Source organism: Excalfactoria chinensis, chromosome 20 (assembly GCF_039878825.1).
Source record: "Excalfactoria chinensis isolate bCotChi1 chromosome 20, bCotChi1.hap2, whole genome shotgun sequence".
Classification (NCBI taxonomy): domain Eukaryota; kingdom Metazoa; phylum Chordata; class Aves; order Galliformes; family Phasianidae; genus Excalfactoria; species Excalfactoria chinensis.
This window is the reverse complement of record NC_092844.1, coordinates 2,648,885-2,664,959: the sequence shown is the minus strand read 5'-3', so window position 1 is coordinate 2,664,959 and position 16,075 is coordinate 2,648,885. Positions and strand designations below refer to the sequence as shown.

At 40.9% G+C, this 16,075-nt stretch overlaps 2 protein-coding genes across 4 annotated transcripts in view; one reads left to right on the top strand and one right to left on the bottom strand.

Moving 5' to 3' along the window:
• Positions 1-16,075, bottom strand: part of MTOR (mechanistic target of rapamycin kinase) — a 59,361-nt gene that overhangs the window by 26,215 nt on the left and 17,071 nt on the right. For both annotated transcript variants that reach the window (XM_072353974.1, XM_072353975.1), the window contains exons 27-28: positions 15,729-15,891; positions 15,441-15,586 (exon numbers count right to left, since the gene is read on the bottom strand). In XM_072353974.1, coding sequence (XP_072210075.1) covers positions 15,441-15,586; positions 15,729-15,891 — 309 coding nt within the window. The remainder of the gene's footprint in view (positions 1-15,440; positions 15,587-15,728; positions 15,892-16,075) is intronic.
• ANGPTL7 (angiopoietin like 7) lies at positions 8,470-14,185 on the top strand. Of its 2 annotated transcripts, none has more exons than XM_072354415.1 (5): positions 8,470-9,003; positions 10,579-10,679; positions 10,989-11,183; positions 12,028-12,226; positions 12,767-14,185. In XM_072354415.1, exons 1-5 carry the CDS (start codon positions 8,625-8,627, stop codon positions 12,934-12,936), a joined length of 1,044 nt encoding a protein of 347 aa, XP_072210516.1. In that variant the 5' UTR covers positions 8,470-8,624; the 3' UTR covers positions 12,937-14,185. The 2 variants fall into 2 exon arrangements, with proteins under 2 accessions (XP_072210516.1, XP_072210515.1); XM_072354414.1 differs by having other exon boundaries at positions 10,576-10,679.

Sequence of the window (16,075 nt, the reverse complement as noted above, 5' to 3'; positions counted from 1 at the left end):
CTTTAAGTGAATGATTAGGCTAATGAAGAGGCTACAATAGGTGTACATATATTTTCTGCACATATTCCTAAGACCTGTTAAACAAAACAATGATTGTACATGATTATTAATGCTAAATAGCAGTTTGCTAGCTTCATTTTATCAGTGTAAGCAGCATCCTGGATGCAGCGTTAAGAAAGGCTGGACTACATACACTGCATACTGGAAATAAAACTGGATTGCAAGGCATTTTCTGACTACTGATTAAGTAGATTTGCTTGTCAAAATTTACATGAAGTCCTTCCTCCAACACTGAGATTCCCTTTTGGAAGTACTCGTGTAAGGTGACAATCCATGTCAGCTTTCCATTTACACAATAGGCAAAAATAAATCCAGTAGATGCACAGCTGTGCACAACCAGTTTGACAGGAAGGCACACGAACTGATGGAACTGAAGGTGCAGATGTTGCCAAGTCAGCACACATGCATTATGTAAGAATACTTTCAGATAAGGACATCTGCCTTTAAAGAAAATCAATCACTGGCAACCACACTGGAAAGGATTCTTCTGAGGTTTTGCTTGCTTTATTTCTCCAGCTATCACTTTTCCTCTCTGCTACCATTAAATTTAGGGATACAAACAAGATTTGACAGTGATCAAAAGGGGCTTGAGCAAAACTTCAGTGCCTGCTCTCATGTTCCATTTCTTCATTTTAATTTCCTGAGAATCTCATTGTATTAAGGTAGAACATCCTCCCTAGCATTTTTTTCCATGTCACCCACCTCTATGTATACAAGACCTTCCTGCCATCTTACTGCTGCACTTACTAAGAGCTTTACAGTGCTGATATTTTTTCCTTCCATTTGTCTTATACAGACCGCCAACTCCCTTGAAAATCTGAGTTGAGATTTCAGCACTCCAGGACATGAGCTCCATCATTAGAACAGCTGACAAACCTGCCAGCTTCACAAACAGCATGCAGTTCTACACTCAGCTTCAAATAACGCCTCTGCACTGGGGCAAACCCACACCAGTACTTCTCTTGCCTGTGTTCAAGACCACGACAGAAACACCTGCTGTCACAGCATCCCGTGGAGTTAAACACACTTGCTTTGCAGGGGTATATGAACTTTGTGAAACACAAGCAAGTAGACAACTCCTGAGCCTGGCTCACCAGCTCAAGTGATGTGCTCTGAATCATTTTTATTTCACATGGTTGCTTTCTTATTTTACAGTTGAAAATAGCTCCATCTCCACATTGGTTCTTGTTTATCATTGCTTTTGCTCAGGACCTCTTTAATAAGGGAAATACCTTTTTATGGAGCTCTTGCTATTTTATAGGATTTATTGGTTAACATTTTCTGGCTCATTGCTCTCCTCTTTCCCTACTGGCACTGGAAAACAAAGGGCAAGCTGTTCCCACTGACATCGCAACAACTGAGCACGTTACACCACAGATTACAATCCAATATTAATAACTGTTAATGTTGGGAAACAGCAAAACCTATCAAAACAGGGACAGTGACAGCAATGCAGAGACAGTTCTAACAGCCTTTGAATATGTTGTTACATATAGGTGTAGCTTGCAGAAATGCCCTTCGTTACCTGTTATCAGAATGACAGCGTATACATACGTATCTTTTCCCCATAAGTTGCACTGATTCAGATAAGACCATGAAATCCACAGTATTAAAGGGAGTCATCTGAACTGACTGTCAAGAGGAGAGCCATTTTCAAATGCTATATATATTCTCTCCTTGAAAGTTTCCTTTCTTGACAACTACAGAACCAAGCTCATGGACACACTGGATATCTGGCAATGTCAAGTAAAACACCTTTGGAAATAGGAACTAGGAGCAGTTTGAGGTCAAATTAGGCTCAGACTAAGAACGTACCAGTCACAGCTCTTCCACACAGGCACCCCAAAATGGGAAGCTCTTGGAATATATCCATGCCTTTCTTAAATAAGATAGTCAAAGTACATACTACTCCATGCCTCTCAAGGGAACGCTAGACAGCAGTGCCCCATAAAAGTGATAAATGGTTGTCACATTTCATATCCTGATGATTTAAAGAGCCATTGGCAGGAACATCACTTCCAGTATGTCAGGCAGTTAATTACTTCCAACTTATCTTTCTCGTCAACGTGTCCTGACAAATTGTCCATTATCTTTTATTCTTTGACTATTAGCACTGCACTTTTGCTGACGCTCCCTGGTGCACTCAATCATTCCCTTTTTGTTTTGTACTTTCTTGGCTGTCCACAGTACAATTACATGTTTCAATACTCTACGTTGTAGCCGTTTAAGGAGAGGGAGAGGAAAAAAGGGGAAGGAGAAAGACCTGGATTTACAAGAACATACAGAAATAGATATAACACAGCGTTGTTATTATTAACCATAAATCACTCTTAATAAATGATCTAACCCAGACAGTGAGTAAAGCTAAGTAATTCTTTGGACTGGGATAAGCCACTGATGGAGAATCTGTCAGTGTCCTGATAGAGCACATTAAAAGGGTGCTTACAGAAATGGAAGAAAGCATCCATAGCTTTGGCAAAAATGAACCTAAACACAGACAGTTATAACTGGTATGAAGAACACCGAAATCCCTCCAAAGCAAGACTCACGCATCAAACTGACTTTCATTAATGATGGCTGAATATTCACTGACTTTCCTCCCAGCAATAAATCCTTGGTAATCACAGCATCCTTTTGCTATTCAGTCCTACGAGCTAAAGAAAATGCAGTTGTTTGTGAATTAATTAAGTTCTGACCTCGTGGTTTTTGTTTTAAAAGAGTTTGGATTTCTGTGTTTTCTCATCCATGGGTTCATTGGAAGCATATTGACAGTTCCCCAAACCCACTGCTACTGCAGCTGACCGGAATGTGTTCTTAACAGACCCACTGCTCTCTGCATACAAGTTGTCTGAGAGCGGGCCAACAGATTGCACTCCTTTTGGAAAAGCATTTCCACGTAGAGCCCTGTTAATACCTTCAAAATACACACTCAGAAATCACGCCACTTTGCACTTCCTCCATTTCCATCTCCCTGCTATTAAAGCATTATTTCTCTTCTTGCAGATATCTGCCTAAAAGAAAAATCTTATTTCCATGAGATTTAGACTGTATTTTGGCCTGGACAGCAGCTACTTTCTTCCTTCCAGAAATGCTAAGTTGCGAATTGTTTTCTCCTAAGACAAATGTTCAAGTAAAATATCCCCAGATTCAATCTTTTAAACGCCATATGTACACACTTAAAGTCTCCTAACTAAAGCATAAGCCATCTGTATTGTTTGCCTGCTTACATGAAGCAGAATGGTACACAAAATAAAGCTACAGAGGGAGCCAAGGGAGACAGCAAGAGACTTCATAAGCTGCTTCAAGGCAGAGATTCTAATGTACACTGCACTCATTTCACTTCTTGAAACACATTATTTGATTTTGCTTTTTATGGGATAAAGTGAACAAGAAAACCAATAAAATAGACTGCAAGATCCCTATACTTTCTTTCAAGATGAGCATTAATCAGTTGTAAAAGTGATTTCCACCAGTTTTGTATGAGTTTGACCCACCTGGACTTACATAAAGCAGTACAGGATAATTGAATTTTATCTCAATAACAATATCAGAAGCATTAATTTCCATATTTCAAGTGCAGTCTTCAGCAGAGACAGAAGGGGAAGCTGGATAAGAAAAAGAGACTGGCACAGAGAGCTGTGCAAAGAGAAGACATAAATCCAAGATTACTTTTTTTTCCCCCCTGTTTGTTAATCAGTACAGGAGAGAGCTGAGCCAGGGGAACATCAAACCCTACTGTCCAGCCTTAACCTGTCTGTAACACTTGAGAATGAGCAGGATATTAAGATATGACAAGCCTGATGAAAAACAGTTTGCAGAGATGGAATGGTATAGTAATGGGAAACAGTGTCTATCCCTGACAAATTCCCTGATATGGAAATCCTGGACAAAATCTTCAATCTACAAACCTTATTAATTGTGAGAGGTCAGACGGACCTATTGTTTAATTATCAAGATATCAAACAATGTGCAAAGCCCATTTCTGAGCTAGAATTACAAAAAGAAGAACATTATTTAAGAGAAAGGCACTCCTATTGCTTGTCTATTTTGAAGGCTTTTTAAATAGAAACCAGACATGAACTGGGAATGAATAACAACTTTACTGTCTTCAGCAGGAAAAACACTCCACTGATGGATTTCCTCCCTCCATAAACCCCAGGCACAATGTCTCATGCTCACTAGAAATATTCCCTTTTATACAGTCTGGTCATCCACTACCTTTAAGGATATCTAGCAAAATTCTGTCACTCAAAATATATTAAATCTTCAAGAATTAGAAGTAAGAGCCTGGACCTTCCATCATCTTCCCCAGTTAGTTTTGTTAATATTAGAGACTTTCCAAGAAGTCCCAAGACTATCTGGGAGACAACACACATTTTCTATCTCCAGAAAGCATCTCAAGGCTCATTAGAAAAAGTAAACCCTTATTTTTGCAATAAAGCAGCTTGAGCGTAGCATCTAAAAGCAGCCACAGTTGTCTCTTCAACACTGTTTAAAATCAAACTTCCCCTATCTCACAGATTTTATCCACCTAATCCAAGCCTGTTTTTCCTTCAGAAGTGGTAAGAGCTTGCTTCTGAGAGTAGAAGTGGAAGCTATGGCTACTTTGCAGAACAGATAATCCTTTGGCATGAGAAACTGGATTTATAGGCTAATTTCCTCAATTCTACAGTTTGTGTTCAGGCATCCCTGAATTCTTGATTCAACAAACATCAGAAAAGAAGAACTGCCAGCAAAGAGCTGTTTTCAATAAACAGTTGCAATGAGTGACCGCTTACAGATCAGACTAACTGCACCTGATCCTCACCCATCCAAAAGTCATTACTGTACAGCAATAGCAAAGTGAATATTAGACATTTATGCATCTTTAAAAAGAGAGGTGAAATGATCCATGCTTTTCCATGCTTCGTGGCTGTCTTGAAGGGAAAAGCAGATCTTCAGAGGGCTCTGGCAAAGCATGGACCTCTGGGCTCTGCCAGGAGAGAGCTGAGCATCTTTGCCATCTCAGCAGGCACCAGGAATGCGAGATTTAAGCATTTGCCAGATATGTGTTAAGGGTTTTGCAATGACTGGCTACCAAATAAATAGCCACGGGGCACAGCTTTTCTTCTCTCAGCTTCACATACACCTGCCAGAAATACTCTACAGAGAAGGCAGTCATTTACACCCATCTCTAATTATCTGGCCCCTCCAGGGCCAGATACCTGGTTCTAATTGAGTGATATTAATATACTTCTCTAATTATGTAACATAAACCAACATCTCAAGGTGCGTGCTAACTATAATGATATTTATACTTAATCCTCCCAACCACTTCAAACCTAACATCCTTAAGGAAGTCAGAAAGAATTTGCCTCATGTTACTGACCTTAAGATATCATCTTTTTAGCTACCATGTAGCGGAGTACCTCCAAATACAAAATATCATGGAAGAAAGGCAGGACAATGAATTTCAGACTGGATTTCTCTATCAATATCACAGGAAAGTAAAAAAGAGGACTGGGACCTACTCAGCTGTCAGGGAACCTGCTTCTCTTTAGTTATGCCCACAGCTATGCCACTTCCCAAAATTCAACTTGAAATTAGGGCCCTATTTTAAGTATAGAATCATTTCCTACAGGCTGTCAAATTCTACAGCTGATCTTATCAGGCTTTAACTTACACTGATACATATAGCGGACTATTACTTTCTATGCAACGGGGAGAGATTCAACACTCAAACACAAAAAACACAAATTCCATTAAGGCTAAGGACTCTGCCAACAGAGATGTCCGCCTAAATCTCTCTTAATGCTTCCTGAAAAGCAATGACAGATGTGAAGATTTGTGCTTTTGCAATCCTGCCTAATGCTAGTTGCACCTTACAGAAAACAAAATGATAGAACAAAATAGTCTCATGTGAGGAAAATCAAAGTACGTAACAGAAAGATGTCCAGAATTAAGATACACAGTTCAGAGACTGAATCTGAAACAAAACCCTGGCTGTCTCATTTTCAATTAAATAGTTTAGAAAAGGGATCCAGAAGCTTTTCTGCCCTGTTTTGTAACATCTGGATGCAACATGGAGCTTGGCTGAATTCTAGATACTTCTAAAACTTAAATCAAGAGGGAATGCAAGGACAACGGTTACTCTTTTCCAGATCTGCCCCACATGACACAAGCATGAGTGTGGGGGAAGTCAGAGTGTACAAGGCAAAGAAAAGAGTTACTGTAAGCTAGAGAAGCAGCAGAGAGGATCAGAGTCCTATATAGAAAGACTGGGACGTTAGCAGGGTGGCTTTTTGGGGTAGGGAAGCCAGAGTCGGGCTTGTCATGCTCTTTGTTCCAGCTTCCACGAAAACATGTTTCTCATCGCAGGCAGCCTGAGAAGAATTTGCCCCTGGGAATGGCAGAAGCTCCAGCTGGAAGAGGGCTCAGACAGGATTAGAGACAGAACAAAAAGGTCAGGCTTTCATCTGTGTGCAGTGGCACTCTCTGGTCTGAAGTATAAAAGCAATTTTGCAATGGAAGGTTTCTGGAATGCCCATGACAACAACACAACTGAAGCCAACGATGTACTGTAAATAGAAGTGTCCTCTTGTGCTTCAATCAAATTGTACTTACATCTATCTCTGGTGATACCTCATGTCAGCAGCACCACACAGCAGCCTCACCAGCTGGTGCTACAGACTGCAGGGTCTCTGCCTGAAACACAGCACACAGGTTATCACCTGCAGCGCAGCTCAAGGCACCTACGGTGCCTGCTTGGAGATCTGTAACTCTAATCTCCAGAAGATCCTCTTCTTCCTCTTTAAAACATTCTGCCTCTTCAGCGCTTTGATGCTTTCAGCTTCCTAAATCTTTGCACCCTGGTGAAGGGTGAGGAGCCTCATTTCTGTTCTGCAGTAAAGCTCTTTGCCAGTTGTGCTGCAAATCAGAGACAGAAATGAAGCATCTAGCTAAAAGTGTAACGAAGGAGGAGAAACTATACCAGCTAGATGTTGTCTTCCATTTCTCTAAAAGAGAATGGGAGATCACCAAGGCTTTTCTAATCTTAGTTAAACAAAATCCCGCAGCTGCTTTGGACCAGCAAAAGAATTTTAGACAGGATAATATGTCTCTGCTGTGTTTGTTCTCATTTTCTTCATAAAAAGAGCAAGATTAGCTTTATTTTGTTTTCTTGGACACCAAGAATCTTCATGGCATTTACCCCTGGAGCAGACACGAGTCATTTACCCCTTCATTTGTATCTTATCTTTGTCAGTTTTCACAATCAGAAGCTTTGCAGAGAGAGAATAACCCACACACATGGCAAGTGCAGGGCAGTTTGTCCGTGCAGTAAAAATTGATTCACAAGGATCTAGAAGAAAAGCTGCAGACCTTTAGCAAAAGGTTACAGCATTGATGGAACTACTTTGGGATCAGGCAACTATTATCAACTTCTTAAATGTTGAAGGATACAGATAAAAAAGGAAGTCTTGGGATCTCACCCAGCTGATGCTTGACTTACACCCTGAAGGTCTAAAGATATAAAAGTTATTCTTAAACCTATGCTTTATATAACTCCGGATGTTTTAATTACCCATAGATCACCTTTCTCAAAGTCTTATCAATAAACTGGCTTCTTGGAGTTAGAATGATTGTTTCCTGTAAAAACGATATGTCGCTTATCAACTTTAGTTAGATGGCCTTTCAGCACTTATGTTCTCTTGCTTGTCCACCACGCACAAACAGAAGCATGGGGTTTGATTTACCTGCTTTGCAGACTTCTGTGCATCCCGCCCTTAGATATCCCATCTCTAAAAAGAACTGCACTGAAGTCCATGAACGTGCACTCCCAAGACAAGAGTGTCCAGAGAGATGAGAATTAGATGCCAAACAAATTAATTTGTTAACATATTCCCTAAATTATGGAACATGGTGGGGAGTAATAACTCTGTGCTTGCAACTCCTGGACAGTATGTTAGCAGCTATTCTGCAGCTATGGGTACCTTATAGGGAGTTACCTCCCTTGAACTTTCCAAAGAGCAAAAAAAACAAACAAAAAAAAACCCAACTCATCCTGTTAGAACAGACTTTTCACATCCTGCACCTCCAAGGCTCTCATGTTATTGAAGTACCAGAGTTAGTCACCAAGAGGGCTACAATCCAATGGGCAAAAATTTACTGGAAACTTTCCTCATTTCCTAGCCCTCTCCCACTCACTTCTGTCCTGAAGGCGTGTGAAGTCTCTCCTGCACTTCCCAACCTTCCTTGGCTAAAACATGTTCCAATTTCACCCGGTAAATACCTGATACAAACAGATGAACTGGGAGGGGCCAGAAAGCTCCACATAGTTTCAGGGGGTGGAAGTAAACAGAAAAAACGTATTTAAGATGCTTTGAGAGAGACTTAGAAAGCTCATACTCTGACAGGAGGGGTCTGGAAAAAGGCTGATTCTACAGGCTCCACCTTCAAAGACTCACTTCATTGGAAGAAAGCAAGGTACCATTCTGCTGCAGCACTTGCAGAAAGTTTCATACATACCCCAGCTGCATTCAGACTACCCGCAGTCAGTTGGAAGTTTTCTGTTGCTGTAAGCAGAAATGCCAGCAAGATCTACTGTTCAGCTGGCATGGCTCTGCATTATCACTGTGTCTGTTGCTGTCTATCCAGCACTGCTGCAGAAGCCTCCTAAAAGGAGGACAATCAATGGGAACATACAGTCCAAGATGATGGGATGCTGCGATGAGATTAAAGAGCTCAAGTTGCAAGTAGCCAACCTGAGCAGAATGCTGCAGGAGCTGAGCAAGAAGCAGGAAGGTGACTGGGTGAATGTGGTGATGCAGGTGATGGAGCTGGAAGGAAGCACCAAGCAGATGGAGTCCCGCCTCATTGATGCTGAGAGCAAGTACTCCGAAATGAACAACCAGATAGATATCATGCAACTCCAGGCAGCTCAGACGGTCACGCAAACTTCAGCTGGTAAGGAGGGAGTCTCCAAGCTCCCAGCTGCACATCTTAATGCACAAAATGAATGATTAGTTCTTAATGCTAGCATGTTGCACTAATGTGCTTATCCAGCCTGCGTACAGAATACATCTGCTTAAAATACTTCTGTAGGCAGGTGATCCTCAGGAAAAAAGCAATTTGACTTCATGTCAAAAGTCCAAAGATCCAGCTGTATTTTAATACCTGCATGTTTGTTACCAGAGAGTGGAAAAAGTGAATAGATAATGTATTAGTGCAGTGATTAATTCAGTCCTACACCTTACTTTCTGAGCACTGAAGTACCAATCCAAAAGGAGAGCTGGCTTTGGGAGGAAATGGCTCTGGCAGTGACATCCTTTGAGTTCACAGTGCTGACAGAGAACCAGAAGTTGGTAAAGCAATAGGAAACGCTTTCCAAGCATTACTGTAGATTTGTAATTGCATCTTTATGATGATCTCTGAGCAAGAGACTTGATCCGCTATTTGAATGACAATTCTTCAAAATTCAAGAGGTGCAGATGATGCAACATGTAAGCGGTGATATACGCCCAGCCAAAACACATTCAAAGCCCTCAGAATTCTCTCTTCCCTAGGGGAAGATTTCAATGCACACAGCAATTGCACAGGCTTGTAATGTGGAATGCAGGTGCATTTTGCAGTTCAGCTACCTGTAAAGCAGTTTCTAGAAGAAAGTGTCATTCAGATTTTGTTGTCTTTTACCTTAAAGAGAAATCCATTTCAACAAGCTTAAGATTTCTTTTACTATTATTCCCAGGATGGTTGGATTTGCAGAAGATAAAAGAAAAAAGACACCACATACACCCATTGTGGTTTTTTAAGAGCTCCTAAGCCTATTTACTACATTCTGCTTGCAGGAAGTTCGAGTTGCTCAGCTTTGACACACCACTCACTGTTTAAAGTAGGTCTTAGAGGTGTCACTATGGATTAAATTCATTGGAGCTATAGTAAAAGCACAGGGGAAAAAAAGTAACAGCACACAAGAAAGTAGCCCAGAAGGTATTTAATTCAAGCGTGTCTGACTACACCAGGTAAGACACATTGACTGTACTAAACTGAAAACTGTCAGAACAGGTAAAGCCGTGCTTCAGCTGGTTTATCTTCCTCCGAAACAACACCAAGTCAGTTCCTGCAGAGGGAGGAAAGGAGGCTTACAGAGACTGACGGCAGCTAAAAGCCACCACCTGTCACAGCTCCAATGCAAAAGGTGCTGAGCTAACATGCCTCACCCACAAACTCAGCTAGCCTGTTCAAGCACACAATCACAGCAGCACCTGGCAGCAGGCCCATCCATTCTACTGGATAAGGCTTTACTATTGAAAGGGGACAGCAATGACAGCTTCTTCCCTTTAAACACAAACATACAGTAGCAATGTGAAAAGGAAGAAAGACCTCTCTTTGGACCATTTCAGATAAACAGACTTGTAGGAAGCCTTCCTCACTTACTTATTTCTTGTGCTACAAATTAAGCTTTAAAGAAATCTGACTCGGGGGGAAGGGGGCATTATTCTCACTGCTCAGATTCTTACTGTATGGTTTTGATTCAAGTAGATGCTGTCTATGACTGCTCATCACTTTATCAGAGGAACTATCGCATCTCTGGCGTTTACAAGCTACCTCCTGATGAATTTCTGGGCAGTCCAGATCTGGAGGTAAGGATGTAACATACACAACAAAAATTAAGTGTCTTCTGAAATACAATACAGAAAGAGAGCACATACTGAGTGCTGATGCCCAGCACTTTGAGCCAGCACCTTTACAGGGACAAACCTGGGAGATAAGTATATTTAAGTAGGGCAAACAGTAAGGTGTTCAGATAAGAGTGTTTTTTTGTTTTAATTCTTTTTAAATAAAACAGGAAGTTCTTCAACCTGTGAAAGCTGGAACTGCGCTGTTTCATGTTTCAGCTGAAAACAAACTTCCTAAGTCTCTTGATAAGCACTGCATTTTTCCTCTTCTAGGTGTTCTGTGACATGGAGACAGATGGAGGTGGCTGGACTATCATTCAGAGGCGTAAAGTCGGTCTGACATCTTTCAATAGGGACTGGAAACAATACAGGGAAGGATTTGGCAATATTCGGGGAGATTTTTGGCTGGGAAATGAAAACATCTACCGACTTTCACGACGTCCCACTGTCCTGCGGGTAGAGTTGGAGGTAATTAAAAGCTCTCATTTTCAGCAACCAAAGGTTGTTGGCTGTTGTTTTGGTTTTGTTTTGTATGGAGTAGTTCTTCCAAAGCAGATACCATCACTTATTGCTATTGAAGGCCCGAGGAATTTGCATGCTTTAATTATAAAGGAAGCAGGATGGTCCTAGTGACAGATTCAAGGACAAAGTAGAACCATGTTCTCCAGCAAGCAAAATCAAGGTTAAAACCTTCATCTCTATGTAGACCAGTAACATGAGCTCTGGAGAATCCTCTATGATCCACTGCAGACAGATCAAACTGCTACCACTGCAGATTTAAACATTCACTCAGGTATAAGTAGAAGACTTGGCCTCAAAATCTTTAACAGCAATTCCTTCTGGTTCTTGCACAAGTGACTTTGCACTGTATTACCCAACAAATGATTTCTACAGTCTCCTTTGGGCTTGGTTCTGGTTTGGGTTAGTTTCTAATCAGCACAATTGCTTTGAGGGATGGGATACGTAAAACAGAAGTGAGCTGCAAGGCTTTATGTCTAGGAGTTGCTCTTTCAGAGAAAGAAAAAAGACATGAGGCAGCACACTATCAAAGGAGTCTGCTGGATGTTGGAGCTACAAACCAGGTTTCCCTACGCACTATTTGATACCAGTGCAGAGACTTGGAAACATGGTTATCTTGCTCTGGAAAGTTTCTTCAACTTAGAGAAGTTCCATCAGCCTGTTCCCGAGACAGAAAAGACTCACAAAAAAGGACTGAGAAAAGACATGCAACATGCACTGTATATAAATACAGGCCACAGTCTTTTTGTATCCATTCTAATAGGAATTATTTCTTCTTCTCTGTTTATGACAGGACTGGGAAGGTAACATACGCTATGCACAATATAAGCAATTCACCCTGAGCAATGAATTAAACAGCTACCGCCTTTTTGTGGGGAACTACACTGGCAACACAGGACGTGACTCCCTGAGGTACCACAACAACACAGCCTTCAGCACAAAGGACAAAGATAACGACAAGTGCGTGGATGACTGTGCCCAGTTCCGTAAAGGTAAATGCACACAAATGCCCTCCTGCCCCCAGTGAGCTTGCTGAGCACATGAGACTGTCTGTCACAAAGATAACTGTCTCCACTGCTCCTCACCCTATATTTTTTCACTTCCTGTTCAAACCCACACAATGCGTAAATAAAAGTTGTTGATATCTGAATAAAATAATGCATTTTAGTGACAGAGTCCAGAAACCCTTTCTAAAGACCTTCAGATGTCCACACTAGGAACCCCAAATTCACGGCCTATGCTCTCAGTCAGAAAGATGGCAAAATACTCCAAGAGGAACAAGCAACTAAATGAAAAGCTAACAGACTAAACTGTCTGTTTAACTGTAAAGAATTTATGTATTCAGTATCTATGTTAAGTCTTGAATGTATATGTAATACCACCTATCAGGGCCATAGACTCTAGGAATCAAATACTGCATTCTGGACAATTTCTTTAGGACAGAGCAATAATTCATCGTGATACGAGTACAACACATACCTGTTTTTAAGTAAGTGGCTCACTGAGAATCTGTTCATTCGTTTTCTGAAAAGGTGGATATTGGTACAACTGCTGCACAGATTCCAACCTGAACGGGGTTTACTACCGGAAAGGAGAACACACCAAAAACATGGATGGTATCACCTGGTATGGATGGCATGGGTCAACCTATTCCCTTAAAAGGGTTGAGATGAAGATCCGGCCAGAAGACTTCAAACCATAGAGGAAATCAACGCCTCATCATACAGCTACATGATGCCACTACAGAGAAGGTGGGCGACTGACAACTCCCACCATTTAATTGTCCACTTCATCTAGTATGTGCAAAACATGCATAGTATGTACACACAGAATCACAAAGGCACACCAAACACCAGATACAGCCACTAGTGTTATCAGGGCTCACACTTATCTCCTCCTCTGAAGATTCTTTCTAAAGGGATAAACACTGTGTTAGAACAGGTTAGAACAAAATGCAAGACACCTCCTGTGCTTACAGCACCTTCAGAAAACTTCCTGGTGTGTTTTCACTAGCATTGCAACCAGCAGGTTGTACTAAACAGTTAGGCAGGGACTGCAAAAAGAAAGCTTACTTGTTCCCATTCCATCTGTCGAGTATAAGTATTGCTGTTTAACTCCTTTCAAGAGGGATTCAAATCACAAGAGCTACATACTGGACTCAAATGAGGGGAATCACCAATTAGAAATGTTCTTGATGCATCTTTCTTCAGCTTACATCCCCACAGAAGGAAGAATGAAGCCCAAAATTCTCCATAAGCTATTATTGTGCAGGTTCTCTCCTGAAGTTTTACTGCCATCTCCTGCTGCCATCCCCACAGACAGCTACATGCAGCAGACAGTGCCCTGGAGGAAGGATTATCCCATATCCTTTACAATACTTATTCCTAAAGCCTGATAAAACTAGAATGCAACATTTCAGGCCGCCACCAAATTATGCTCATGTTAGGATGTAGAAATGTTCTATAAGGCAGTAAGAAAAAAAGAAAACAGCGTTAGCAAAAATAAAGACCCAGCCAACCAGCCAACTCCACTCCCACACCTGAAACCACTGTATCCTCAAGCAAAACACTACTACACACCAGAGAATCCACAAGGTATTAGATCCCACTTAATACATTGAGAAACATTCACACTTGTTCTGAAGATCTTCCAATTGAATGTCAACTGGAGAAGTTACGTTGAAAAGCAGTATGTTGTTTCTCCCTTTTATAACACAGTGTTGCAAATAACATTAAAAAAAAGACTCCTCCCATAGCCATACTGTTGTTTGAATATGTCGGAAAAGATAGTTATATTTAATATATCTATTTTTATTCACCTTAAAGAGGACTTGAATCTAATTTAAATTGTTTGGTTTTGTGTGAAAAGGGAGATAGAAGTGTCAGTAATTGCTTTATGTATGTTGACTATTAAATGTTCAATTATTAATAAGATACATTTCAGCCGCATGGAACTATAGCTGGAACCATTTTAAGTATGGTCTAGAAAGAGGAAATTTAAAAGATTTCTAATAAATTGTCTTTCATTTTTAATCCTGATTTATTTCAACTCTCTGCTCCTTTACTTGCTCTACAGTGCACAAAGAAATAGCTGCACAACTGACCAAATTGACGCACTGAATTCTATGTCCTCCCCCCCCCACTCAGAAAAATAAAAGGACAAAGGATGAAACAAATCAAAATAGAAGCTGGGAGCAGGGTGGGGAGGGAACAAGGAAGCAAACTCCAAGGAATTATGAGGACTGAAAAATTACCGCATACAGACAAAGCCAGTTTTTGTTTAACCAAAAATCAATCTCTTGATATCAGATTGTAGCATTAACATTCCCAGGATAAGAAAAAGATTTATGTTTGAAAATGGGTAGTTTAGTACCAAATCTAAACCCTTCAGAGTTCTTAAGCCAAGAGCTGTATTACGAAACAGAGCTGCTGGTAAGCAGAGAAGGGGTACACCACAGTGCAACTGCAGAAAGCCTCCTGAAATTGTAATAATAAAGACCCAAAGTTTAAATCCCTTTTAAAAGAAAGCATTTGAACCACTTCAGCAGAACTTCTGTTCCAACACTGAATGACACATTGTTCTAGTGTTTCTGTGGGCACACTCTGAAGTCAGGCTTTTGAACTCTGAGAGCAGAGCAAAGCAACTGCAAAATGAAAATGGAAACAGCGTCTCTTGAGAGGGCATATGACCACTCTTCTGCTACAGAAGCTTGCTCTGCTTTGCTACTTAACTGTGCAGGTATCACAGGCAGGAGATTGAAACTAGATGGTCTTTGAGGTCCTTTTCAACCCTGGCCATTCTATGTTTCTATGGCTATTGTTGACAAAGCTCATGACAGTACACTACTCCACTCAATACAGTATGTTCAATTTGACATATGAAGAATAAGATCAACGTAAGCCAGAAGAGTAGAATTTGACCAGGAATTTTAGTCAGAAGCTTCAGCTGTTCTGGCTTATTTATTTATAGGTATGGAAATTTCTTTAATCTATCTTAAAGCTGCTCCAAGTAGCACAATACTGAACTTGAAGGTGTAAAGGGAGGAAATCAGAACAAGCCCCACCTTTTCAGCTTCCTGTAGCTTCTTTAGCACAACTTAGTATGCAGGAGTGTACATCTACAAGCTAGAGAAGGTAAGCCTACAACAGAGACTTGTGGTAGATACCAAAATTCTAAGAACTGTCATCTCATCAGTTGTGGTCCTACCTGATAAGAGACTCTAGAATGGCTGGAGTGGGACCCTTCTGAAATTCCAGCTCCTTGTAGTGAAGAGCTTTGGCATATGCTCGACATTTTGCTGCTCTCTCCCCCAGCAGGACAATGCCATTATCATCTCTCAAAGGCAGCGGACCCTGGGTAGAGCACATACACAAAAGAAAATTAATTAAAAATATAAAAAGTGAGAGAGAAAGTATGAATGAACTCTTCACATCCTTTCCATGCACTGGACACCTGCTGACTAGCCAGTGCTAGAAAGCCTGACGGTGTGCCTACCTTATCACTGTGTTCCATGAATTCTGCCAAGTTCAGCAGTGTCTGAGTGACCTCTGCAATATCCTGAGAAGTCAGGGCCAATTCAATGCTTCGGATCAACTCATCCTGCTGGTCTTCATTCAGTTCAGACCAGCATGAAACAAAAGCAGCATTGAAGAGATCTCTGAGAGAGAAAAAAAAAGAGTTTACTCTTGAGAAAAAGTGTATTTGACAGTAAACAAAGATAGCTACAAAACAGCATATATGCATCCACCTGTGAAAGGCAGTGGTTAGCTTTTACAAGAGCAGTTTCTGTAGGAAATACTGAGACTTACATTTTAAGAATACATAATAGGATGAGATAATAT